This window comes from Oryzias latipes, chromosome 1, assembly GCF_002234675.1.
Source record: "Oryzias latipes chromosome 1, ASM223467v1".
In the NCBI taxonomy this organism is placed as follows: domain Eukaryota; kingdom Metazoa; phylum Chordata; class Actinopteri; order Beloniformes; family Adrianichthyidae; genus Oryzias; species Oryzias latipes.
The window spans coordinates 34,301,352-34,329,140 of NC_019859.2; the positions used below are offsets into that span (position 1 = coordinate 34,301,352).

General features: G+C 41.2%; 1 protein-coding gene across 1 annotated transcript in view; it reads right to left on the reverse strand.

The window, feature by feature from the left end:
- Nucleotides 1–6,162: 6,162 nt before the first annotated feature.
- Nucleotides 6,163–27,789, reverse strand: part of LOC101167346 (neuronal acetylcholine receptor subunit alpha-7-like) — a 44,313-nt gene continuing 22,686 nt past the window's right edge. The window contains exons 4-10 of the mRNA XM_004066284.4: nucleotides 25,094–25,203; nucleotides 19,531–19,610; nucleotides 17,361–17,528; nucleotides 14,818–15,012; nucleotides 14,389–14,475; nucleotides 12,183–12,292; nucleotides 6,163–12,093 (exon numbers count right to left, since the gene is read on the reverse strand). Of these exons, the coding sequence (XP_004066332.1) occupies nucleotides 11,515–12,093; nucleotides 12,183–12,292; nucleotides 14,389–14,475; nucleotides 14,818–15,012; nucleotides 17,361–17,528; nucleotides 19,531–19,610; nucleotides 25,094–25,203 (1,329 nt within the window). The 3' untranslated portion in view covers nucleotides 6,163–11,514. The remainder of the gene's footprint in view (nucleotides 12,094–12,182; nucleotides 12,293–14,388; nucleotides 14,476–14,817; nucleotides 15,013–17,360; nucleotides 17,529–19,530; nucleotides 19,611–25,093; nucleotides 25,204–27,789) is intronic.

The following is a 27,789-nucleotide window of genomic DNA, read 5'->3' on the forward strand; positions in this document are numbered from 1 at the left end:
GCTGTAGTCCACAAAGAGCACCCTGGCGTATTGTCTCTGGTTTCCAAGTGGCTCAGCGCAGTTTGGAGGGTGATGGCAATGGCATCCCCCGTTGATCTGTTCGCTTTGTAAGCGAACTGGTGGGGGTCAAAAGTTGGAGAAAGGCAGTCTTTGATTTGGCCTAGGAGCAACCGTTTCAGAAACTTGGTGATGACAGGGGTGAGTGCAACTGGACAGTAGTCCACGAGGCAGGCTGTGGATGACTTTTTGGGTATGGGAATAATAATGGATGACTTCAGGCAAGCAGGGATGGAACCCTGTGCTAGAGACAGGTTAACTTTTTCTGTGAAGACCCCAGGAACCCCATCAGGTTCAGCCGCTTTCCTGGGGTTTACCCTGCTGAACATCCGTGCCACGTCCTGTGCCGGCACAGTCAGTGGTTTGGAGCTGGGAACAGAGTGAGGATGAGGTTATGGGATTTCAAACTGCAGTGGTGTTTGCATTTTGTTTTCAGTTATTTCATTTGTCCAATTACTTAGGAGCCCATGAAATGAAGGGATTGTGTTTAAAAAATGCTTTAGTTTTTAACATTTCTATGCAATCTTTTTGTTCAACCCATGGAATAAAAGCTGAAAGTCTGCACTTCAATGGCATCTCAGTTGTTTTATTTAAAATTCACTTTGGTATTGTACAGAAACTAAATTAGAACGAATGTGTCTCTGTCCAAATATTTATGGTCCTGTCTGTAAATGTACCCACTTTTATGGCACTTCTTTTTAATAATACACTCCTATTTTAGAACATAATATCTCCATGGATCAGCACAAAAAAAGGAAATATGACTGTTTAGAGCTAATATCAAGATTGCATTTTGTCTTAAAAGAGCAAAACATAACAAGACAAGTTCTACTCGTTCCAGTGGCAGATTTTTCACATATAACAAGGCAAAAACATCTTATATTTGATCATTTTTTTTACCTTCTTTTGAGAAGGATATTTTTTTCCAGTGAATATGTGTTTTTGACAGAATCTGAGCGATCAGCAAATGTAGATCTGTAAATATGAGACCATATGAAAACCTGTAAGCACGGCACTGACAAAACTACATTTAGAGTATCATGCTGTGCACCAGCAACAGCAGGGGGAGAAAACAGTGGACCGCTGTGGACATCCACACAAAAACACTGTGATGGGGGAGGGTGTGCACGTACAGGAGATGCTAATGACATTAGACAAATGGGAAGAATGAGGCTTTTGATGGCTACAGGGCCTATGCTGGGACGATAAAAAGACTGATGATCATTGAATTAGGGGGTATTTCTATCACAGCCCCCACACACATCAAAACCCCATTTGTGTCTCTGGAGAAGAAAGTGCAAAAATACATAATATGGTTCCTGAAACACATTATGCGTAGGATACCTACATCCACATATGCATAATAGCAACTTTATGATTCAGACAAAAATCATTATAAAATTGGTGTTTTCAAAGAAAACTGTCATGGTGCCCCCGGCTGACTCCTCCCCCTCATCAGCTACACCTGATGCCTCCAGCTGCACCTCCTCATCCTCGTCGGGCCGCAGGTTCTTAAGGAGACCACGGACCTGCAATCAATGCTAGTTCGTTGTACTTCCTCGGTGCATCTCCTGGCCTCGTAAAATTCTAGTTTCATGTTTGCCTTGTTCCATGCTAACCCAGTCTGTCTTACCTCGTCTCAGGATCCCATCTTCGCTTGGACCTTTCTGGTGGTTGCTCATGCCTCGTTGTCCACGTTCCTGTCGCTCCTCTGGTTTCAACGGTTAACGCCGCCAAGACCCTCCAACCATCTCCGCTGCCTACCACAGGAAACCTGGGACTCAGCTTCATCCTCGCAGCCTCATTAAAACCTGTTCCTCGTACCTCACTGCTTGCCTTGTGTCCTTCCGGGTTCCAGCAATTGAGTCAGTCTCTGCCTGCTAACCATGACAAAAACTGTTAACATGTTTATTTGTATCCCTTTAAAAAAAAAGAAATACTTTTTGCCAAATGAATCGTATCAGCCTATCTTTTGTTTTCAAATGGCACACAAAGATTTGGTGATTTGGCAATTATGCCAGCAATTTCACAGATTATTAGTTTAATCAAGAGATACATTTTCTTTTTAAATGAAAACAAAGTCACAGCTTTAGCAGTTCAAAATCCACATTTGGTTGCTCTGTAAAATTTGTGTGGACACAGATTCTACTTACTGAAACAGCCAGTGGAATCTCAGTATTTTACATTTACTACATTTAATACCACAATTTTACCATAAAAACTGAAAACTGATGTTTCAACAGGATCTGTTTAGAAGAAACACAGTAACAGGGAACCCCGAATGGGCGACTTTGGGAGCTTTTCAGGCAGGTTACTCTAGCAGTGTTTTACAGGTTAATACCCTAGGGCGGTCCAGTTAATCAACTCACCTGTTCAGCGTCCTATTTAAGTCCAGGTGTGCAAGTTGTTCTCTTCCTTTACCGCAGTGGGGGGCTAGTTATTACCCTAAAGTTTTATGGAAATTTTCTTTCATGGAATTGTACGGAGCCTTATGCCAAACTAAAAGAATGTGAAATAAAAGAATGGCAATGCCAAGCTACAAGAATGTGAAAATAAATATGTTTTACTGCATGAGTTGTCTGACTGAAAGGATGTTTTACTTCTACTAAATACTGACACTTACCTTGGTAAATAAAAAGTTGAACTCTGTCTTACTTTACTGCATTTTTCCCACGAGCCATAATGTTTTCCATATAACCACACAGTAAAATACAGATGTGTCGACCCCCATTAGCCTTTTGTTGCTGCTAAATCACATCTCTGCTGATAAAAAGGAAAATAGTTTTGCACATTGGAAAAGCAATTGTAGAGGCAGAGATGCTTGATAAATTTGGACTGTTTAAAGTACATACATTCATGGACCAAATATGACAGTTATTTACTTCATCGCTCAGATAAAATTGGGTTGTGTGAACCTAAGTTCACATTTTCATAACTTTGTGACGTTTGTGTGTCTGTTTGTCTGACCTTTTTTTTTTCATTTAGAGTCAGACTTGTGTTATTTTTATCCAGGTTTGTTAGCCGTGCCGGAGCTAAAAGCAGAACATGTCAGAAATCTGCATCCTGAGAGCTGAAGAGCTGCTTTTCTGTCTGTGTAACTTTACTCAAGGATTCATTTGATCAAACCGTGAAGCTTTCAGGTTTTCGGAAATCTTACATTTTAGATGGCAAAACCACAAAACGTGAACTGCTGTTTTAAACACATCTCCATCAAATAGTTTGCTCCGGCAAACCGTCTCAGTCTCTGAGGTCCTTTAAGGTCCATTGTCATCGTTCTCTTTGCTAGGCGACGTGAACCGACTGCACAAATGAAAGTGCATGATTTTAGCGCTCTCTTATCATTGTCTGAACCTCATTTATTAAACTTTTTTTTTTTCCAGCAATTGATGCTTTGGGAAGGGGATTATGTAAAATGAATAACTGTGAATGTTCTGTCAGGGGAAAAGTTGCAATGAAGACAGGGGAAAGCGATTGAAGGAGTAAATGAGATTATATGCCCCAGTCCCCCTCAGATTAACTATGTTTTATCATCTCACACAGGGATTCGCACACATTTATCCCTGTGGATTGGGGCTGAGGGAAGAGAGCCTGGTTGATGTCTGAAGCAGATGGGTCCAAAGAAAAATGTTTTTTTTTTAAAGGAAAGAAAAACAGGGATGAGACAAAAATGCAATGAAATTTGCTGCGTGAGAATGTAAACAGCTGTTCCTATGCATGCCTGACAACCAACAGTAGGATCCAGATGAGGGGCTGGACTTTAGAAGTTCACCTAAAAAAAGCAGTTTCTTCTGTTCTAACTGCCAGTAGGGACATTCATCTCATCTTTGAGCTGAATTCTTCAAAAGCCTGGCACAGACTTTTACATAACTAGATTGTGACGAGAAATGCAAATGTTTCAGTTCCTCTCAGGATAACCAGAAGCGCAGAATGTGTCCGCTTCACATTTAGCAAGAGAGCAAGTTTCTTGCATGGTAAACAGAAGCTTGAACAATAGTGTTTATGTTTTTTTATTTTTTTATTTGGGCCACATAGATGGTCAAAGGACCTCACGAAACAATGAGGTCAACAATGACTTTTGAGGGTTTACAGAAACTGTAGCCTCTGCATCTCACCGCTTCTTTTCGGATCAGTTTTTCAAATTAATATTGTGTGTTGAAACATGAAGTCGACTGCAAAACAAGTCCAATTTTTGGTGTTAATGGATTTAAATGCAGGCCTAGTTGGGGCTGGCAGTTCAAATGGTTTGAGAGTGGTGTCGCTCGACTGAGTTCCTGTTTACAAAATTGAGGTCAGTGTAAACAACATCTGCGGCTGGCGCCGTTCAGAGGTCAGCCAGTCACTGCTGGAGTAGATTGCACCTTCAGAGCAGGCGTGTGCTCGTGTGCGGGCTTTTGTTTCACAGAGCAGAGGGTCGTATGTGCAGCATCCACAAAGCTGATGGGAGGTGGTGTCTCCCATCTCAGGAACGAACACAGAAGCAGCATCTCAGACTGAGTGGAAAGGTGAAGTGGGGCAATGCCTCTTTAGCTTGGCGTGTGATTGAAAATGGACGAGTGCATCCTGAAAAAAGCTCTGAATCTTTGTGACGATCCTCAAGTTTCATTGTAAAGATATTCAGATGATGCAGAACACACATAAGAAATACTGTAACGACATAATTATAGGCCGAGGAGGGGACAGTAGTAACTGAGGGTTTGTTATCATCATTTAAATCAAGACATCAGTAAAAAAGAGCAGTTTTATCTGGAAAAGAGAAAGGCTTCATTTATGTTTGAGTCCAGAGTCGCAGGTGGCCTGCACGACTGCTCTGTGAATCTGTAGATCAAACATATTCATGCACATATTCAGTGAGACTTAAATTTTTCATAGAATCTTTTTCATATTTACACTCATTTAAACAGAAATCTGTCATGTTATTGCGGCTGTTTTTCAGCAAAAGGGACCAGGACTCATGCAAACATGTATGAAACATACACCTGGAAAAAGACATAAAAGAAGAAAACCTTGACTTTTTGTATGGACAGTATTTTTATACTTGAACTACATATAACTACATATAATACATACTTGAATACATACTACAAAGACTACAGTATTTTTGACAATATTTCCCACTTTTCAACAGGGAAGAATGTATCTTGCATAGTTGTAGTAGGTGGTTAACCCTTGTGCTATCTTAGATGACCCCCCCTTACATTGGCGTGTTCTCCCTACCATGACAAAGGTGGGTAAAGGTGGAAAGATTTCATGTAATCCATGGACACCAGTGAAGATCACAAATCATTGAAGAAAAAAGGTTCAGCGCACTGTCTAGTGGGTCTAGATGACCCAACTCCCAATGTTAAAGTGCCTAGGATAGCACAAGGGTTAAAAAAAGGTGAAATCCAGCCCGAAGTTACGCTACTAATACAAGATTTGAAAAAATAATTCTGTTACTTATATGCAGCCGCTTTTGAAAATGTCCTAACGTTTTTTCTAAGGAATAAATTTGGAATAACTTTACAGCATTTATGGACATATCTCAGTGTGTAAAGTCTGCAATAAAGTTGTATCAATACTTTGGGAAATTGATGATAGAGAGACATTTGATTATCATTACGAGCCAAAAAAAACCATTTGTGTTCTCACGCTGACATCAAAAAGTATGTCATCAGTTTGGATGATTTGTCATCAACAGATACATGGTTCCATTCATTCTTTTCTTTACACGGATCAGTCGTCCTGGTCCCTTTTCTGAAAAACAGCCCAAAACCATGATGTTTCCACCCCCATGCTTTACAGTAGGTCTGGTGTTATTTGGAGGCAACTCAGTACTCTTCCTCCTCCAAACACGACGAGTAGAGTTCTTACCAAAAAGCTCTTTTTTGGTTTCATCTGACCACAGGACACTCTCCCAATCCTCTTTTGGGTCATCCAAATGCTCTCTAGCAAACTTTAGACGGGTCTGCACATGTACTGGCTTTAGCAGGGGAACACGTCTGGCTCTGATTGTCAGATTGTCAAATCTTCCCAGTTAAAATGTGGGAAGGTACCGGTATTTTTGCTACAAAGCTGAGGAACCTAACACTATGGGGACAAGCTCTCTGAGAGTCACTTTCTCCAAAATAACTTGATGACATTTGCTTTAATTTCTCTTAAAGTAGTCACATACAGTAAAATTATTTTGTACAAGTTTGATTCATATTGGGCAAAAAAGACGGAAAGCACAGAGGAAGAAATTTGACAGTAATATATTACTGACAATATAAAAAAACGACAATCAACTCAATCAAACCGTCTCATAGAAATGATTCTGAATCCATCATCAGAGGTTTTTCTGTCTGTGGTTTGAGGATTTGATCTTCAGAAAACAGTCCCCAGTCCCCAGTCCATCAAGAGGATTTCCATCATTCCAACTGAACTTTCAGGGTCATTAAAGGCTCTTTGCAGAGAAAACACCCTAAGGCATCAGAGCAACACCAGATCAACTCACACAAAATCTATACGGTTGACTGCTTTGAGTCACACAGCAATCACAGAAAAGCAACTAGTTCTTTCTGCGTTTGTCTGTGTAGAGAAATGAGGGATCAAGGTTTTCATGACGTCAAACAGCAGCTCATGCTTCTGTCAGCTGGACCTGCATAAACCCTGTCAGCCATGCTAACAGTTGCCTCAGTCTCTCCACTTCATTCTAAACACCAAATATAGTAGAGGAAACAACTAAATTGTATTAAAGTTAACATCTTAGTGGCTAAAATACAACTAAAAGTGGTAGAAAGACTAAATAAAACTGTTGTGAGAACGTCTGTAAGGGGCTAAACCACATTGAACAGCAATGATCACACAGTAATGTCATCAATGCGATGTTATTGTTTCAAAAGACCGCTGTACCAGCTTTTTCTGTGTTTAATAAAGAGAGACACGACATCATGAACAGGCTGCTAACTTCCCCCCTGTCCTTGAACCCACATCTTAAAAGTGAGTTCATAAATTTCATGTCAGGGTTAATTCCTCCAACATGTTGTTACATTGAATTCGGTCCCCTTTTCCTTGAACCCCAACCTCGGTGATTGTCGAATCTAACAGGGAAGAAGGTCTCAATATTTATTAATTTGTGCCTCAAACCTAAAGTTTAGCTCAACGAGGATGACGAGCTGGAGATGTGAAAGCTATCCCAAAGCCGTTGCATAAACTCATTCCGCAATCCCTGTTGCTGAGATTAAGGGGCTAACGTGTTTTTTCTTTTCACGTTTGTTTTAAAGATTATGGTCTAAAGACACATTAAAGGGTCCTTTTTCTGTCTTTCTGTCTTGCCATGTCAGACAGCCACAACATACATTCTGTACATACTGAACGGAGAAAAATTGGTCGTAGGTGAATACATGTGGAAAAATGGAGAAAAGTTGTGGTCTTAATGGGAAATTTTCACAGGTGTATCAGAAATGAACCGGATTTAAGTCATGAAAGAAGTACGAATAAACCCCGCAAAGAACACTTAAATCAACGTACAACATGAACCGTGCGATTATTGTGCTGTTTATATGCAATTCATTAGTGATTTGTCATTGTAATGTGATATGTGCGCCGTATACGTGGTATAAAAGTTATACATGTGTGGTTCATGCGCAAAACTCTGTTAGACGTCTGTGGAACGGTCGTGGAAAGACAAACATTTGCCCATGCATCTCGCAAAAATCACTAACAATTGCGTACAATTTATGTACTAATTGTGATTAAACCACGTAAAATACGCAAAAACTGCGTAATTCTCAACCGACCAAAAATGTTCAACAGCTCAAAACTGACCCGTCAGCTGAAACCGTCAACAGACATCTGAGCACATCAACCAATGACGAACACTTATGAATTAAGTATGTCACCCATGTAAAATGGCATGAATGGCAGAAACCTGTGCAGTGCTTTTTCTACCTTTCTCGAAGGCCCAAAGCTCTTTACAGTCACCGTCCCATTCACGCTTTTTTACACACTGATGGCCGCTCTGCCGCCGAACACTGGCGCCAATCTTCAACCAGAAGCAAATATCAAAAAAGTTTGAAATTTCATACGTGCAATATGCACAAAATTTATGAACTGTCAGAAGTCAGAGCTCTGTCTCCCCCTCTGGTCATTGGTGGGAACCATCTCTAGAGTTCTAAACACCCTTCGTTTCCCAGCAACCCCAGCGCAAAATTCCTGGATGCCACATGTGCCGTCTCTCATGTGCTAACACTTACAGTCTACTTAAGCACTGCACTGAGCCTCACACAGGGTGAAGTATTGGTTGTGCCGCTCTGCCTGCATTAGCGACTGTTATATCTGGATCTGATCTTCTGATTTCCTGACCCTGTTTCTGTTTGCCCGCCGCCTGCCCTGAATCTCTCCTGGATCCTAACTACTCTTGTTTCCTCTCTGATGCTCCCATGCTCATTATCGACCCCTGCCTGCCTGACCCTGATTCAGCTTTGTGGACTTTTAGCTGAGCTAAGAAAACCTGCAGCCGTCTGCCGGTTCTGTGACACGTAGTGGCTGTGTGACATGGCTTTTAGCATAAACTTTCTAAATTTTGATCTAAATCCCACAAAGATTTTGCAACTAAATCCTTTACGTGACATTTTCTTCATAGGATCCTATGCTTTGTGAATGATCATCATGAGTACGAAGGCGTTAGCAAAGCTCTCTGAAAGAGACGAAGCCAAACAGAACAGCCTGAAGGCACCTTTTGGACTTGCTTCAGAGCTTTCTAAAGTTAGACATTACTTTATAAAAGTTCAAGTTTAAGGATGATTCTTTGATGACAATACGTTGACTTCAAACAGATTTTCCGTTTAACAGCCACTAAATAAAATTCAAATTTTATCCAAATTGTAGTAAAACGAATAATTAAAAAACTAGGCAAAACAGGATTTTTTGTATTTTATTGATTGATTTTCTGATTTTTTTCCAAAAAGGATTTTATTACTGATTAAAACACTCTTTGAAATTTCATTTTTTATACTTGACCATAGAGTTTTTGATGTAAAGCTCATTGAAATCAGCAACGATTTCATAAGCCTACTGTCCCGACACACTGAGCAGCAGAAAATCATCGATTGCTTTTGGCCTCTCTGGAGGACCTCTACTCCTCTCAACGCCTGTTCAGAGACAGGAAAATCACAACTGACCTCTCTTCTGCCCCAGTCACTCATGTTTGGCTGCACTCTCAACACTTTGCTGCCCTCGGGGTCGTGGTTTCAGAGGCACGCTAAGCTGAGTTATAAAGACTTTCCTTTCCTGGATGCTTAGAACTTACAGAGCTCAAAACTATCAGTTTGGAAAAATGTTACTATTTATTATTAATACATTTTTGTGGAATGACTTTTTTTCATGGAGAGTAAATATTCATTGTTTACGGAGAATTGATGTGCTTTTTTTATCCTATTGTCTCAGCTGAATAAAATGCAGACAAATGTACACACTTACAAAATCCCATCATTTGTTTCTACATGTGGTAGTTTTGAGATTCATTTCCCTTTTTTTGAGTGCGGCCTGCTGTTTATGTGGTGGAAGCCTGGAAAACCATCTTTAAAGAATAACAAAAAAATTACCTTGAGCTCAACCAACAATAGAGGAAATAAGTATTGGATCCTTGCTGGTTTAGTAGGATTGCCCATGTTTAAAAAAAAGAAAGAAAACTGTCAGTCTGTCATCTTCATGGTAGGTTCATTTAAACAGCGAGAGAAAGAAAGATTTATTTGGATTCCATTGAGGGAAATATGTATTTGAACCTTCTTGCCAAGAAAACTTGGTACTTTGTGGCAAACCCTCATCATCATCCTCATCATCATCAGCAGCAGCAGCAGCAGGTCAGAGGTTTCTGGTCGTTGATGATCAGGTTTCTGCACAGATCAGGAGGAATTCCGCTCCACTCTTCTTCACAGATGATTTCTAAATCATTCAGATTTGGTGGCTGTTGCTTAGCAACCCAGAGCTTCAGCTCTCTATAGGTTGAGGTCCAGAGACCGACTGGACCGCTCCATGACCCTGATCTGCTGCTTCGTTTTCGTTTCTTGGTCGTTTTGTATGTTTTGGGTCATGATCCTGTTGGGGGACCCATCCACCCCCCCATTTAATCCTCCTGGTGGAGGGAAGGACGTTCTCAATCAGGATTTGACGGTCCATCCACATCCTCCATCCACACAGAAAAAGTAGCACTGTGAACCCCCCCCCCCAAACCAAAATGCTTCCACCTCCATGCTTGACAGTGGGGACGGGGTTCTTGGGTCATTGGCAGCATTCCTCTTTCTCCAAACATGACGGGTTGCGTTGACGCCAAAGAGCTCCATGTCTCATCTGACCACAGCTCCTTCTCTAAATCATGAAGGAGTTCAAACTGTAAAACCAGGGGGCGGCAACCTGGGGCCCGCAGAGGGAAAGACAGTGGCACGTGGGGGGGTGACAACAATAGCTGCTTGATCTGTCATCTGTTTGTATTTATTAGATTTGAAAAAACAAAATTGGGTTTAGGTGAAAATCTCTACGCTTTTTTCGGGGCAGCCATCCACCCGTGAGCTTTTCCCCCCATGGGATCACAAGGAAATCCAGGTCCAGCACTGTTACTATATAAATACTGACACTTTCCTAAGTCAGGCTTCCTGAACGGCTGATTTAGAAAAACGGTGACTTGAAAACGATGTAATGATGATCCTGTGTTGCCGGTGAGATGGCCGGGGGTGTGTGTGTGTGCGTGTGTGTGTGTGTGTGAAATGAGCTTCTGTGGATGGAACGGAAGCGCATGTGTTAGTGGTGGCAGTGGTTCCAGCTGCTTTGAGATCTTCAACTAACTCCTGATTTCTCTGTTCTCATGATCACAGAAACCCCACCAGGTCAGATCTGGTTTGGAGACCCAGACCTCCAGGTGGGTTGATGGTGATGTTGCACCAACAGTTGCTGAGGGGTTTGTAGTCCAGTCCAGTAGTTCTCCCTTAAATCCACTGAAAGCTCTTTAGTCTGTCCATGTTGCAGAGTTTAGAGTCTGACTGATGGACTGATTCTGTGGACAGGTGTCTTTTCTACAGGTGATCACTTTAAACAGGTTCATTAAGAGAATCTAACAGAGTCTGTGTGAACCAGAACTCTTGATGGTTAGTAGGGGTTCGAAAACTTTATTTCCATCAATGAAATAAATGCAAAAGAATTTGCATTCATTTTTTCAAAGGGGATTTCTTGATTATTATTTTGCAATTTTCTGTCTCTCATTGTTCAAACAAACCCACCATTAATATGACAGACTGTCAATTTCTTTTTAGGTAGGCAAATCTACAAAATCAGTATCAAATACTCATTTTCTCTACTGTCAATGTTGGCAAATATGCACAAATATATAAAGTCAGAGCAGAAAAGGTTGGATATTTATGCATTTTAAAGTAACTCAAGCTAATGGAACCTTGTAGGATAGGATCCATATACAGTCCCAACCATGCTAGAGGAGCTTGCTCAGCTTTATGTGAAGTCTTTAGACACTGCCTCAATAAAATTCGGAGCTGACATGAGAATGGCGAAGGTGCAAATGATGGAAAAAAGGGAGAAGGCCACCAGACACAACCGATCCACAACGGCTGCCGCAAATTTCCATTCGCTGCAGATTTCCTCGCCCTCGTCCTGCTCCCTGAAGCGCCTGGCGATGTATTGCACCTCTGCCAGAATCTGCGTAATTTCTGGAACCTGCTCCAGCAGCAAAGTCCTCGTCTGGTCGAGATCGAGCTGGGAAGAGCCGTTGAGGTGGTTTCCTCCGTCGCCACCCCCGCACACCATCACACTGGAGTTGGAGCCCAGGGGAAAGGCCGGGTTTTCCGTGCCCATGGAGTGGTAGCCAAAGTACAGGTTCATGTTTCCATTGGTTGAGGTCGCTTGGGTGGATGGCTGTCCCGGTATGGTGCTCATCTGAATGCTGCTGGAGCTGGTGTGATGAGGAGAGCTGCAGTATTTGTAGGTCTGGGAGCTCACAGCTGTTTTTCTATCTTCCCCAGGTTTCTTCATATGGAGGAACCAGGCACACCAGTTCAGTAAAACAACTCTGACCTACATTCAGAGAGGAAACATGGACAAAGGTAAGAGAACCCGAAAGACAAACAGCAGGGATTAATAAGATGTGGACATTGTTAACCTACCCACTTAGGCATCTTTCCTCCTCGTGGGTCGTGGTGGTGGAACTGAAGAACCAGGACTGTTACCACCACAGACAAGCCAACAATCATCATGGTGCTGGCAAAGTACTGAGCTGAAAGGTAATCACAATCATGACCCCAAAGGAAAAAATAGCCATCAATAAACCTTCACACTCAAGAGCCCTGGCAGGATGGAGAGGATCCTGCATGCATGCATGCATGCATACACTCTACCCTGTCTGCACACATCTGATGCAGCTGTGACCCTGGGGGCAGACAGACGGCTCAAAATACTCCACATACATTCTACTTCAAAGCGTAATTTAAAGCTGCGTTCAAACCTGCCAGTCTGAATGTTTTCAGGACTTTTGCTCCAGCTGTAAGTAACCTTTCCGTCCTGGATTGTAAAGGGAGCCCAGTATAGATAAGCATCTATTCCATCTGAAACTCTCCCATCCATCCAGCTATTCTTGTCTCATGCTTTGCAGCTAAGTCTGGCTGCAGTGGTTGCACGATACCCTCCCCAAGCCTCTGCTTCTCACACAACACATCGCTGTGAGAGGAGTTCTGTCAAGTCACGAGTAAATGTTTTGGCACTCAGAGTAATGTGACAAAGTGTCCAGTATGAATAGGAAAAGAACAGCCATCCTGCTGCTCCCAGTAAGGGATCCCTTTTGGGTCAACAAGGATGATCAGCAGGGATTTCTTTGTGCAAAAAGAACCAAATTGTTAGAATTCCAAACTGTACGTTTGATGTACTGTAATGAGTATTCGAGTACTCGGATACTCGCAATCTGCTCCTGAAAATGCGAGTACAAATATTTGCGACATCCAAAATCGCTGATTCATGATCTTTATAAATATAGCAGAGTATAGTAAAAATACAGTTTGGGAACAATATGTAGAAAAATGTTGGATTTTAAGTTTATAAACTAAAACAAATCTGGATGTGCAGCGCTACCGTCACCGGAAGTAAACAGATCTTCCAGATAAAGTGTTGGTGAAGCTTCGCATTTTCAAAGTAAAAATATTGAAAAAAAACTAGACTGAAGTTCCGTTTAATGACATAAGTTCTGAAAAACTGAACTTGTTTTAACTTTGCAGCTTTAGCTCCAGTGTTTACATTCTTCTAAATACGGTAACTCTTCAACAGTTGACGCAATTGACGTAATTCCAGTGGATTCAGCCTAAGGCTGACTTGCTGCACCAAACAGTAGTAAAACGATTACGTAATTCCCTCAATCAGCAGAGAAAAGGGGCTTTTCATAGCGGCTTTGCACCGATGTGCACAGTTTGAGAACATAAAGTGTTGCAGAACTTTGAGGATGGAAAAAAGTGTAGAGAATATTTTCAGGATTTGTTGTTAAACGATCCAAAACAACAGTGACGTTTCTATGTTTTATGGTTCTGTTTACTGCTGAACTTAACCAGAGGGTTGACAGAAAAAAAAAACTTGTTTAAAGAGACAAACGGTGAAATCTTTGGGTTTTCTGTCGGTTTCACTGATTCTGATCTCCTGTTTTAAAAAAAGAAATAAGTGGTGGGGATTTAAAACATATAATTTTATGTTTTCACGTAAAAAGACAAAAACAATGCAACTCTACAAACATATTATATTAAAAATTAAGAATCTAGGAATTATTGAGCTTTATTCGTGAATCAAAGTAATAAGTAATAATCCACAGCATGATCATCAGACATTTGAAGTCGTTTCTTTATGACTTGGTCACAACTACCTGTGGGGGGGAAAACGGGCAAACCTGTACGGGGGGGCAGGCAGGTGGTCCGCAGGAAATATTAAGATCGCAGACCGCTCAGGGCAAAAATGTTCACGCACGTTTTTTTGTGTGGGCGTGCTGCAGGCGACAGGTCGTAGAAACACTTATACAGAGTGTTGCCTAAGGACATCGTACAACAGTATCCCCTGTACGTCCAAAGTGCGTGCAACTTTCATAAACCCTACAAACACACAAAAATCGTACATTCCATTTTTGTGACGTCACTCGAGGTGGAACTGCAGGACACGCCTGCGCTCTCCATGCGGCGGCTCCTGTCTATCACCTTCTACGGGCCCAGACAACCCAAAAACCATAAAGCCATGAAGGAACAGATTAGTTTATGATATGAGACACACAAACAAACATTTCCATAGCTTTAACAGTGAAATGATTCGAAAGAGTACAAACTTAAGCAGATAAAAGTCTGTTACCAATCAGAGGGACCGAGTCCGAAGTGGCAGGCATGATCTCCGCTACAAGCAGCATGAACACCGTCAGAGACAGCAGGACTGTAATGCCTGAAATCAGAAACACAGGAGAGAAATTATTCCCTTTTTTCACCACAGTGATCTGAGGAATCTCAAATGTAATTTTACTCAGGAAAATGTTTGGATTTTCTGACCATTCCCCCCAAATGGCATTTGAAAACAGATGGCCTTTTCAGGTCTGGTGTTTATAACAGGGCTTGTCTTTATCTGGCTGAAACCAGAAATGGCCATTCTCAACCTTAATGTCAGCATTAGCATACGGCAATGACCGATCAGAGGCTCAGACAGCAGAGGGATGTGATCACGCAGACGTGTCGATTGCTGTGTGTCGTTGTGCAGACATGAGGTATGCTGGTGAGTCCCGCTCTGTACCCAGAGAAATCTTCTCTCCGGAGTCGGCGGGGAGCAGGAAGACCAGCAGGGCCAGGCCGGAGATGAGCACGCAGGGTATGAGAAGGTTGAGGCCGTAGTAGAGCGTCCTGCGGCGCATCGTCACAGTGTACGTCACATCAGGGTAGGGCTCCTTACAGCAGTCGTAGTACAGCTCGTTACGCTTTGCCGGCACTCCTGAAACACAAATGAAGAAAAATGTCAAAATCCTAGATGTCTGACCGGAGAAATTAGTCCTGCCTTATCGTCTATTCTAAAAAATGTTAAGAGAAGTATTCTGTACTGCTGGACTACATACTTGAGAAAAAATATTTATGATCACAAAGGCACTTTTTAAAATGAGTAAAATGAAAAACAAGTTATCAAACACACTTTAGCACTCTGTTGGTGGAAAACAGTGTACCAACTCTGCAGTCAGTACCATTGTACTGCACAGCATTTGTGTTCATATCAACTGCAAAATCAACTTTTTGAGCTTTTAAGTTTCTTATAAGGTTCATTCCTCATGAAAAGAAAACCCAAAGTTGTGTTTTGATCCATTCATGCATTTCTGAGTATTCCTCTAAAAACCTGCACTCTGAGCACCAGCCCCTCCCAATCCATGAAAACGAGGGATTCCTCACATTGTGACATCATAAAGTGAAGCACAGGCCCTTCCAGGAAGAGTCTGTGCTGCTAGCCCCGCCCCCTGGCTAACTGACACGCCCACTTTCTCAGTGAATTAGCGGTGATCAGCTGCACGCTGTCATTTTCTATGCACATCCATCTCTGCTAAAGTTCAGGTGTTTGTTTTCGTGGGAGAAACGCAGACACGCTGCAGAGGCCGGCTCTAGGATGAGGTCATCAAACGGGCGGCACCCACAAGGAAAGAAAGGCGGAGCCTCAGAGATCGAGTCATCTTACTTCCGTGTAGGAAAATGACCTTCCAAAGTAACTCTTATTTTATTTAAAAAAATCGTTTGTTAGTTGCCAAAGGTAACATATGATCATACATATGGATATAATTTACTCTGAAAGACTGAAGAAAAGCAGGATACAGGCGCTGTATTGTTACAGGGATTCAACAATGTGTTTTATTGTCAACATAGTTAACAACAAACAACATCAAGTTGATCCACCGACTCACAAAAAAGAGGAATTTTCCTCATATTTCATTATAATTATAAAAAAGTGAGAAAAAAATAGAAAGATGGTTACTAAAAACCAAACATGTTCATCGTTTTAACTTGGCCTAGCCGTCCACACTGTGTTTCCCGAAAAACATCTTTGAGGGCGCAGCTCTGAAAACGGTCACCTTCATAGTGTCCAGCCACACATCCACCTCTGTTGATCCTGGAATTGATCTCCTTTCACTTGGCCATCATCCTTTCATCACCAACAGAAACCATTGTCTTTGGCCACAGTGATAAAAGTCCAAAAGTAAATGTGATTTGTATAACACATGTAGTTATATTAAAGAATAAATGTGTCTTTGATTGATGCTGTAATCACTTCTAAATGTAATTCTGGCCCTCTTCTCTCGTTATCCTGATTGAAATACAAAGTCGGGGTCACAACTGTGTGTGCACATGTATGTGTGAGTTTGTGTGTGTCTGAGGGAGCGACAAGCGTGTGAATCAGCAATCAGGAAAAATAAAACCTCAAGCCCTTAAGATTTGATTAACCATGTCGGCCATTTCAAATCTGTTATTTATTTATTTTTGGCTTCTTCGTATTTCTGTGGTGCTTGTGACAGAAACTCGACGGTGACACGGCCAGGAATGCAATCAAAACAGAATTATTGTGCTGCTTTTGCTCATGTCACACAAAAGAACTGATTGTCCTCATCCCTGTCAGTTGGTATCAAAATGTTGTTCAAATGAATTCCACGGATCCAATTTCTTTCATTTAAAGTCTGTCACCTGGAAGCCGAGGAGAAATCGTCTTTGTTAGCCACCTATTAATTTGATGGATTGCAGACTTGCAGATGTGTCATCCTCTGCGTGTGTGTGTTTGTGCGTCGGTTTGCATTCTGTGTGTGTGTTCTCCAGTTTGCACATAGGCATGTGCGTAGGCACCAGGATGGTGTGTGTTCTTGGCCAGCTTGCTGCCTGACTGGCCTGAATTAAGTGAATCATCCTTAGGCCAGCTGTCACCTCACACAAACCCATGCCCCCTCCATCCTTGGTTTCCCAGGCCAGCTGGATGGACTCCCTTCAGCTGGAACTCTGTTTATGTCAGTGGAGGTGAAAATTTCCACTGACTTCAAACAAGAGCGTGTGTGAAATGTGACACATGCAGATGGAAAATGTCAAAAAAAATACAAATAAAAACAGAAAGACAGGTTTTCTCAATCCGTAACATATTATAGAATATGACACAGTAACTCAGGTACAAGCAGAAGTCATCCAAAATATATAAGTAAAAGAAGTGCTGCAAAAACTACCTAAGAACAAACATTTTGAACTGACTTCATTAAATATTCAGAAATGATTAAATAAGTCAGACACGAAAGGTTATTATACAAAAACGTGTGTATTTCTTACCTACAAGGTCCCATTCTCCATTTGGAATGTAGGTGGAGATGTCAGCGTCCATCATCTGGAGGTCCAGCAGCCAACCGTTGTGGGTCCAGGAGCCAAACTTCAGGTCACACTTCTGTACATCAAACGGGAACCACCGGACATCAATGTAGCAGGTACTCTTCAGGATACCTGCAAAATTGCATCATTCCAGGTGACAGAGTTACTTTTGTGTCACTAGTAGGAAATTACATACCACAGAAAAAAGTGTGTCAAAGTGTTTCATTTGAGGCAAACATGAAGAGTCATCTTCATTTTATAATCTAATCCACTAATCATTTGCTATCTTAACACTGTAAGTCAGCAACAGTGTTTTCAGTCAGAGGTGTCTTTGAATCCACTGTTACATTCATCACTACAGGAGATCCTTCCTGCCCACAGCTTTACAATGACTTCCATGCCGGGTTTCATGAATCATCATTCAGTGGAGCTGAACTGAGTGGAGAAATTATACAAAGATTAATCCTGTTTGTTGATGACGCCTGAACTGATCTTTGACAGCTTGTTCTTCTGTAGGTTTTAGTAGCGAGGTTGAAAAATATATGCCAGAAGGTGAAATTAAAAGTAGTAAGAAGTGCAAAATGCATGTGTAAAAGCTCACACCTGAAGATGATCACAAACGCTATGCTTAAAAGCTAAAGGAAGGTCACACAAAAGTACTTTTTTGCTAAAATTAGCTGTAGAACAAACAAGCAATAAGTGTAGTTATATTTTTTTTTGACAGTGGAAGTCATGCTCTGAAAAAAACCCACGATACACAAAATGTGCAAAGTAGATCTTCAAATTAAATCTTCAATCGTCATGAGATCATTGTTGTCATTCTATGAAATTGGACTTGTTTTTCCATGAAAGTTTGAACTTTGAGAGTTTGAGACAGTGAACTCCACCCATCCCCTCCACCTGCTCCTGGATCAATACAGGAGCTCACCATCAGCGAGACAAAGACCCCCTAACTGGATCTGAGCGCCACAGAAGGTCTTTCCTTCTATAAGAATCATCTTACCTTATAAATCAACATGACAGTACTATGTATTTCATTTTCCACACTGTTAACTTGAACACTGCAAACTGCACTGCACTGTATATTGTAAATAGCTTACTCTCTTTGTTCTGTATTTTTATTTGACCTTGTAGAATTTTGGTGTTTGGAGCTCTGCTGCAAATCCAATTTCCCCCTGGGATGAATTACATATTCTGATTCTAATTAAACAAGAGAGAAAAGTGTAAAAAGGTTAACGTCTGTCTGAGAAAACATGTAGAATGTGTAGTGAGTGGTTTTACAGCCTTAAACATAAATTAAACCTAAAAAATGAAGATGACTTCTTTGCAGATTTTAGTTATCGCAAGTTATTTTCAGAAGGTAACTCGCGATATAGTAGGTACCACTAGAGAAACCGATGTTTTAAGGCTGTTAAACCCCGCAGTTCACACATTATACACATTTCTCAGACAGACATGAATATTGTCACACTTTTTTCTCTAGTTTCAAAACTCAAAGTTCAAAACTCAGAAAAATGTCAAGTTTTATAGAATGAAAACAAAGATCTGATCGATATGTGTATATGTGGTGAGCTGAACACATTCTCTGAAGCCAACATTGCATGGAGGAGATTGATAGACAATGGTCTACAGCCAAACTGGGCGCAGAACATAATGTGCTGTAGAAACATCAAGACCATGAAAGATGAACAGCGTTTTAGCAAGGGAACACTATTTAAAATTCTAATGTTCTGAAAGTTGAACCAAAGACTCTAACTTGTCTAAAGAAGTTGTAACAAAATGAATACTTACAAGTTGTGCTAAATTTGGTAGGAGGAATAGTAAATGTCTAATAAGGTGGATTAGCAAAGACTGCTTCATTAGCAAAAGTTGAGAATATCTTTTGTATGCAGGAGTTTCTGACCCTTCACGATTTCTTTACAAAGAGCATTACAATCCATCATTCCAAACACTATTAACGAAAACAAAAGAAAAAGACCCGGAAGGCAATGAATGTTGTTAATACCAGAAACGCTGAAGCAGCAGAAAGCATGGGGCAGATTTGATAAGCAAAGAAAATGGGAATGTGTGAATGCTGCATTGAAAATACCTGCACTGAATGTGTTCATTGACCTTCAGGACAGGAAAATCTCACCTGGTGGCAGGTACTGGCAGTATCCGGAGGAATTGACCAACACATTTGTGTGGAATGTGGCATCGAACCTTTCATCTGCACTGTGTGGAGGCAAGAAAGGTTGGACATTAAAAGCACAATTTGATCAGTTACAAAAGCAGTCAAAAAATGACTAGAAAGAGAGACTGACATTTGAGGCTAACGAATAGACGAGACCAACTCTAGGGGTGATCTTTGTGACAGAACTTATAAAGCAGTAAAGATCATTTATTCACATGTGCACAACAAGGACACTGTTATATCACACGTTTAGATGCTGTGACCTGCATTAATAAAGCAAATGAGGAACACTGTTAACTAAATGCAGCTCATTTTCTCTGATGAATCGATCCTCACCCAAAGTCAGACTTGATCTTGACTGAAACTGTTATTAGTTATTGTCTGTTTGGACATTTCTGCCTCTCAAAGCACACGACTGCAGACACTCAGAGAGTGTGGGGTATACTTAAGCTCTTCCAAGTAGGGGTTTGCTTGACGAGTAGGACATAAATCTCTGCAAAGTGCGCTGGTGCTGAGCCAAAAAGGCTCATAACGGGACAAGGCTTCGCCCGGTGCCGGCACATGGCCTCTAAATCAATCACTTACATCCAATCAGTCCATTCACTTGGCACAGAGAGGAGAAACAAGGAGGCTGGGAGAATCCTATTAAACAGCAATAATCACTTCCATTCAGTGCGTAGAATAAATGAGCTATGGTAGCGTTTGGCTTTAAATGGTGTTTGGAATGCTTTCATCTGATGTGAACATTGAAAAGTCAAATGAGAAGGTTTAATCCCCATATTCCTGAAGAAAACATCAATTACAAGTAATGTTGAGAATAAAAAGGATTCAAATGACATTGATTTAAACATGGGCCTGAGCTACTGTCATGATAAATGCTACCACAGTTAAGAAAAAAATAAAAAACCTCACCAGGACTGGCATCTGTGTCGCTGATAACCCCCCACGTACATGTGACCTTGTGACACAATTTCAGTCTCCCAGCTTTTTACCAAACAGCAGTCCTTAAAAGGAAGCATGCTGACTGCAACACCACCATCCTAAAATTGTCTGTTAAAAATCACAATGAAATGCCCACATGAAATACACTTTGTCTGCTTTAAGCACAGAGCACAAAACAGGTGGAAAAGAAGCGTGCGGCCTAACCCTCCTTACACAGTGCACGAAGTTTGGGGGGATTGAAAACATAAAAAGCCTCCACGATATGGCTGGGCTTGTCTTACTTATCCTTGCATGTTTAAGTGTTCGCTATGACCTGTCGCCCGCAGCGTGCCCATGGAAAAACTTTTCATAAACATTGTTGCGTTACAGGCTTACAGAGTGATCTACAACCTTAAAATCTATGCAGGACACCTATGTCGCGGAGCTCAGCACATTTTTCACCCGCAGACAGGCCGTATCTACCCAATATCCACCTGTAAGGGCAGTTGTGACAATTGTAAAGCTGCATCCTCCGCCTCTGTTTAGACACGCCCCGGGGCGGGCACTCTCCCTCTTTTGACATTCCATCATCCACCTCAGCAGAACATAAACACCCACCTGAGCAGAGGTGTCAGCTCACCTTTGCACTAATAGTATGTGTGACAGAATGAAATGGTTTGTATGCATATGTGTGTGTGAACTGCAGTTGTGTTCAGTACAAGTTGGCATAATTGTATGTGAAGATTTTTGGAAACCAACAGGTACGTTTGTAACAACTGAGTATGTGTGTGGACAGGCCCCGCCCCTTTTGACTAACATTTTGAGTCCGGTCCAACAAAAAAAGAAAAGAAAGTCTAAATTAAAAAAGGGTTTTATAAAAATATACACCTTGTGTGTCAGAAGATCCACAACCCCCCGTAGTAACAGTAAAATATGTCCAACACAAAAGGCCTTCAGCTCCTATCTGTGAGCTCAGCTGTTAGACAGGACAAGTAAAAAAAAAAAGACACAAATGGCGTTGAGAGATCAGGTTGATTTATTTTAAACAGCTCTACAAAAGTGTTGGTAATCACGTCTGCATGTCTAGGTTCATGACATTATTCAGAGCTTCACCATCTACTGCAGGAGCTGCGTCCGAATGACACGTTCTGCAGTGTCTTAGTCTCTATCTGACCCAGTTTGACGACTTACTGTCCCGCAATTTCTCCTTACAATAGGAGAAATTCGGAACCATCAGATTCTTCGCCATATCGGTTTCTGACTCCACCAACTGATTGCGTCACCAACACATCATGGACCAAAGGTAAGTCCCTGATTGTTTGATGAGAAGTCAAAATTTTAACTGCATTGCAAGTCACACCTTGTAGTCGTGTCGCCCAAAACATGCTGTTGCCAAACTGCCTATTCATGGCCGATGCTCAAATTGCACCGCAGGACCTCAGCTGGCGTCTATACGTTGACTAACATTGAGACTGGCTACCCCAGCTGCGTGAATCGCGTTTGGCGTGAACGCAGCTTTAAACACAAGATGGAAGACCTGCTTTGTTTACACCCACCAAAAAAAAGCAACCTTTTGGATCCTCCCAGTAGGACTATATGAACTCTGTCTTAGATGTGGTGATATTCCATTACAGGTCTGCAGAAACATGCTCAACAATAGGATACAGTGCAAATTCACAAGTGTGTCATACAATTCTGCATTCAAATTGACTGCATGCAAACTTAAAAGTTCAGTGGTGTAATTGTCAAGCTATGGCTGAAATCCCCTTACACTTTTCTTCTAATGGGAGCTTTAAACCTTAATGCCTGAGGACTGTGCTTCATCTGACTGGTACCTTCAAACAGCAAAAAACATCAAAGTTGATCGCTGATCTTTGTCCAAAGATGTTACTGTACAAGTTAGCTCAACATCAAACTGAATTTCTGTCCCTAAACAGGCTTCTGCTCTGAACCCCCCCCCTGGGTTTCTTCTTTGAAATGCAGTCTGTTGTACCAAGACAACAACCAGAGCCTCCCGCTCCACATATGCACCAAAACAAGCTCTTTGAAACTCTGTAAGCACTGCTGAGCCAAAAACTGAACTCTTCTGCTGCAGAGCCAGAACTGCTTTCACAGTAAAAGGTCTTCTACTCTGATGCTGACTGCTCCAACATCTTCATTTCTTATTGATGCACGAACGATTAGTCACTTTGAAATAGTCTTTAAGACTCTTATTTCAGTTTAATTGTTTTGAAATATTAAATTGTTGTTATCAGATAAAGGCTTAGTTTACAGCAGATTATACAGAACAATTGAGCACATCTTCAAAGCTTCCTCTCAAAATCTTTACTAGATTTTGCTTCAGTTTGTATTCAAATCCTTTTTTAAATTCATTCTCAAGTCTTGCAACTGACCTCATCTCCCAAAGCAGATCATTAGATCGTCACGTGATAATTTTTATCTTCATCTTCTTGATTCATAAAAATGGGGGCAGATGAATTTATCCAGGATTTACAGAGAATGCATAAAGAACATCAGATTCTATCTGGGTCTGTGTCAGGAGTGTTGTCATTATCATTTGTGAACGGTGGTCCTGACAGTAAGCAGCTTAGCTCTCTGTGGCATCTCTGCTCAAAAAGCAATCGTCATGCATCTCTGCTTCGCTCTCTATCCTTTCCTCACACACAAACAGAAATCTGCCGCAACCGCCTCCTCTCAACTCAGACATCCTTGAAGGTGCTGGCAAAGGTCAGATCTGTCTTTTCCACGCACTGTTCCGTCATTGCCCATTACAAGCGCATTACTCAATGTACAAACCGGTATGTAAGACAAACAGAAGGGTGTGCTTTGTGAAGGCATGACAATAATTAATGGATTAAAAGAAGCCGTTTGGCACTTCTGGAGTTTCTTCACAAACCATAGACTTCAGCACTTCATGGAGAAGCTGTCAAAGACACAAGAACGTAACTGGCAGACATACCAACGTGGTTCATCCTCAATGGATGTTCACTGCCACATTACTATGATTGATGCTCAGCAATAAAGGGTTCTCTCTGTCTGACGATAACTGCAATCCATCACCTATTTACAGTAAAGATGAGTTACTTTGGTAGAAACCAAAACATACCATTTCACATCCTTTTCTCCGCTTATAAACAGAGTAAACTAAATGAAGTTTTCAAATGAAAACAAACAAAAGCAGCAAAAGGAAGGATAATTACATTCTTCTTTCTTCAAGATGTGTGAGCACTTCATTGACTTTTGTCCCCATAATGTCCTCTGGGACAACATGGTCCTCATGTGTGCCAAAGTCTCAGCACTCCTGGGTAATTTCTGCTGCGACTTCCCCAGGTCCCAGCTGTTTGCAAATGCCCTCACGCTCCCGCTGTTCCTTGTTTTCCACATGTGCACCTGTCACTAAATGTTGGGAAAGCCAACAACTGTCCTTGCTGACATTATGTCAACTTTAATGAAAAACTGCATGTCTTTGCAATATTTTTCTTGGTGTGAAGGGGATTGTGCTGCAACTTTACTAGTTGTGATTTTTCAAATGCATCCTGTTTGTGTCAGTGTTAAGTAAAAAGTGACAACAAAACAAGACCAAAGATCTATATTTATCTCAAGATTAAGGGTCCCTCTTCTTCTGCTCTCATGTATACGATGACTGTAGTTGTTTTACTTGCTCTTACATACACTCACTGGCTACGTATTTAGACACACCTTGCTAGTGCTGGGTTGGACCCATCTTTTAGCTTCAGAACTGACTTAATCATTGGTGGCATGGGGAAAGGGATAGACAGGGTCAGCATCAGTACTCAAGTAGGCTGTGGCGTTATAACCATGCTCAGTTGGTACTAAGGGGCCCAAAGTGTGCCAAGAAAATATCCCCACACCATGACACGACCACCACCAGCCAAAACCATTGATACAAGGCAGGATGGATCAATGCTTTCATCTTGTTGATGCCAAATTCTGACCCTACCATTCGAATGTGGCAGCAGAAATGGAGACTCATCAGACCAGACAATGTTTTACAACTTTCTTTTATCCAGTTTTGGTAGGTTTGTGTGAATTGTAGCCTCAGTTTCCTGTTCTTAGCTGACATACAGTGTGGTCTTCTGCTGCTGTAGCCCATCTGCCTCAAGGTTGGACGTGTTGTGTGTTCAGAGATGCTCTTCTGTAGACCTCGGTTGAAACCAGTGGTTCTTTAAGTTCCTGTTGCCTTTTTATCAGCTGGAACCAGTCTGTGCAAAGCTGACATGAAAAGCATTTTCTCTCCGTGCCAGATTCAGCTGATTTGCATTGATCGCCTAAATGATCAAAGATTTACTGTATGTCAAAGAGCGTGTGTTATTTAGATGTTGTCTGCAACATCTCCAGTAAAAGAGTTAAAAGCTTAAAAGAGATGCTATAAAGAATGTGTAAGATGTCAATAACTGTAAAAGTCTGTGGATTTTGAATAAGTACCAGTCAGGGAGAGAACCAATATTTTCAAGTGGTTGTTCTTAAAAGTTACTGGTTATTTTTTGTCTTTGTAACTTTCTTTTTTAATAAATTATGTAACAGAAATATTCCTTTACTGGCCTTTATTTTTAACTTTTCTCTTTACCTGAGAGTAACTTACCTGTTATAGAGGAGGATATCTGGAACCCAAACCATGTTGGAAGGGAAACGGAGGTTCTGAACACCTGGGTAGCTCTCTGGGCTCCATGACAGGTAGATGTCTGTCCAGTACTAAAAACGACATTATAGAGAGAGCACACACACAAATTTCCTCAGATCACACCTGGACTATCAAGAGTCATTGAACTGTTGCACAGACACTGTTTTTCTACATAACACCATCAAATGTTTTGCCGTAGGAACTCCTGCTTTTCTTCTTTTTTCAGAAGTCCTGAGAGCAAAGTGTCATAAGTCAGACATGTTCCCCCGACACACACTGTTAGCCGTTGGCTGCTACACTCTTTCTCCCGCTCTGATAATGAATGTTGGCAGTGAAACTTTGCCAAGCCAACAGCTGCTGGCCCAACTCAGAGAGCACGGACCCACTGGGCAAAGTGCAAGCCTGGTCCAACATCAAAGCACTTAAAAGCACCATGTAACTGTGCTGATTCTGTGCCACCAAAGAAGGACTATTTGGGATCTGTTGAGACCAATGAGTAATTTACTTTTACTGGCTTCTGTGTATCTTGTCTTCTGGGCTGTAGAAGTCAATGTAAGCATAGCACATGTTTGCTGTTGGCATTTTTTTATAAAGATGAATCTTTCTTTAGATGTTTGGTCCCCCTGAAGTGTTGTCAAAAGTATTGGGCTCAAAGAAGGTTTACAGCAGTAGTCCCCAACCTTTTTAACACTACGGACTGGTATGACGTCACATAACGTTTTCACGGACCGGTCTTTCAAATTTAGGCTAATGAGTAATATAGCAACACTACAACGAAGGGGGAAGAGAGATGTGACAAAACAAACTATGAGCTTTTATTTTGACATGCATGACATTGTACATCGCACAGGTGTCATCATCCTCTCCCCTTCCCACACTCATGGTGCAAAAAAGAAGTGCTGTCTATTAAATGGCTCCTCTTCTGTCTCCTGGCTGGGCGTTTTCCCCTTGGCAAAGAAACTTTCCAAAGATGTTTGTTTTTTACTCATTTTGCTCCTTGGTTTTATTTTAGCGGTAACCTATCACGTAACCGAGAAGAGCACCTTGACCTGCGTCTAGAATGACATAGTAATGATTTAAGTAATTTTCTTTTTCTTGTGCTTTATTGATACTTCAAGATTCTTAATCCTGTCTGATATAAGTTATGAACCGGATATTGATAAATCATGTAATAAAATGGTTACGGTAGAACAGGGGTGGGATTATATAAGTTCACGTCCTTCCACTCCCTTTCAAGCAATATTTATTAATATGTCTAATTATCCTAAGTTTTATTAGTTACTGTATGAATGTATAACTGATGATTGTATTGTTTTTATGTATTATTTCTATTTGATTGCTTGAAATATACCATTTCAAATAAAATAAAAACATAGACGGATGTAACAGACAATTGGGCAATTTTTCAAAATAAAACATCTTTCAGATTCTGAAATAATAAGACGGAAGTAGTGTAAGTTATTTATTCTTTCTCTGCGGCCCGGTACCAAGTGACCCATGGACCGGTACCGGTCCACGACCCAGGGGTTGGGGAACACTGGTTTACAGCAGTGTTATTGTTGTTCTGCAGTGCATGTTTTTTCTCGTCCTTTTCCAGTTTCCTACTAACTACATGATGAGCCACAACCTTAATTGAGTCATGTAAGGCATTTGCTTGTTTCTATGTTGTTCTGCATCCCCAATGTTCTTGTAGTCCATACAGTATAGTTTGTAGGGAAGATTCCCCACTGTTCTGAGTTTTCTCCATTTGTGAAGACTGGTCTGTGGGTGACTGTAACCCTTCAGTTATTATCAGCAAATGTCAAAATTGTCAAATTTTGCCATTTGCCATGGAATGGCCACCAAAGAGTAGGTTCTGTGGTCATCTCAAAATAAGTTCAAAATTACCTCTTGATATCCACAGCATGTGCGTTTTCATTAGTGGAGTTCTATTTTTTCACCAAGCTCTAAGTATGTTCAAATCTCTAAGCATGTGGCGGACACAAAACTTTTGCTCTAAGGCGCAGCAGGAATTGCAAAAACAGTCTTGCAAGACATAAAACAGTGTAACACAAATAAATGAAGTCGATTTGGACTCGTATTTGTTTCTTTCAGAGGTTCTGTCCATGTGAGCTGAAACTGCCCACTTATGTCTCCACTAATGTGAATAATGATTCAATCCTTACATTTGTCATCTTGGAGCTTCTGCAGTCTCCTTCTTCCTTTTATGCTCTTGGGCTGCCGAATCTCAGCTAGAAACCAACATAACTAATCACATCTTCTCTTTTAATGTGTCAGACACAGATGAGCAGATCACAATACTACATAAGGTAACGTGTCTGAGAATAGGTTGATACTTACATAACTGAAATTCTGAGAACATGACTAATTGGAATTACGGTGGCCTGATTTTAGGACGGTGTGAAACACGCTCTTCAAATTCCAGCTTAGCTACAGTTCAAACAAATGGGGAAGTTTTTAAAAATGTTGGCCAAAGTGGCCACAAATGAATTTTGTGGTCAACATTTAACAGAAAGGGGGCTTTGGATTTCTTCCACAGTCATAGTGGTTTTGCTTGCAGCAGACAGAACCCACATACTTCAATTCAATTCAATTCAATTTTATTTATATAGCCCAAATTCACAACAACAGTCGTCTCGATGGGCTTCGTATTGGTA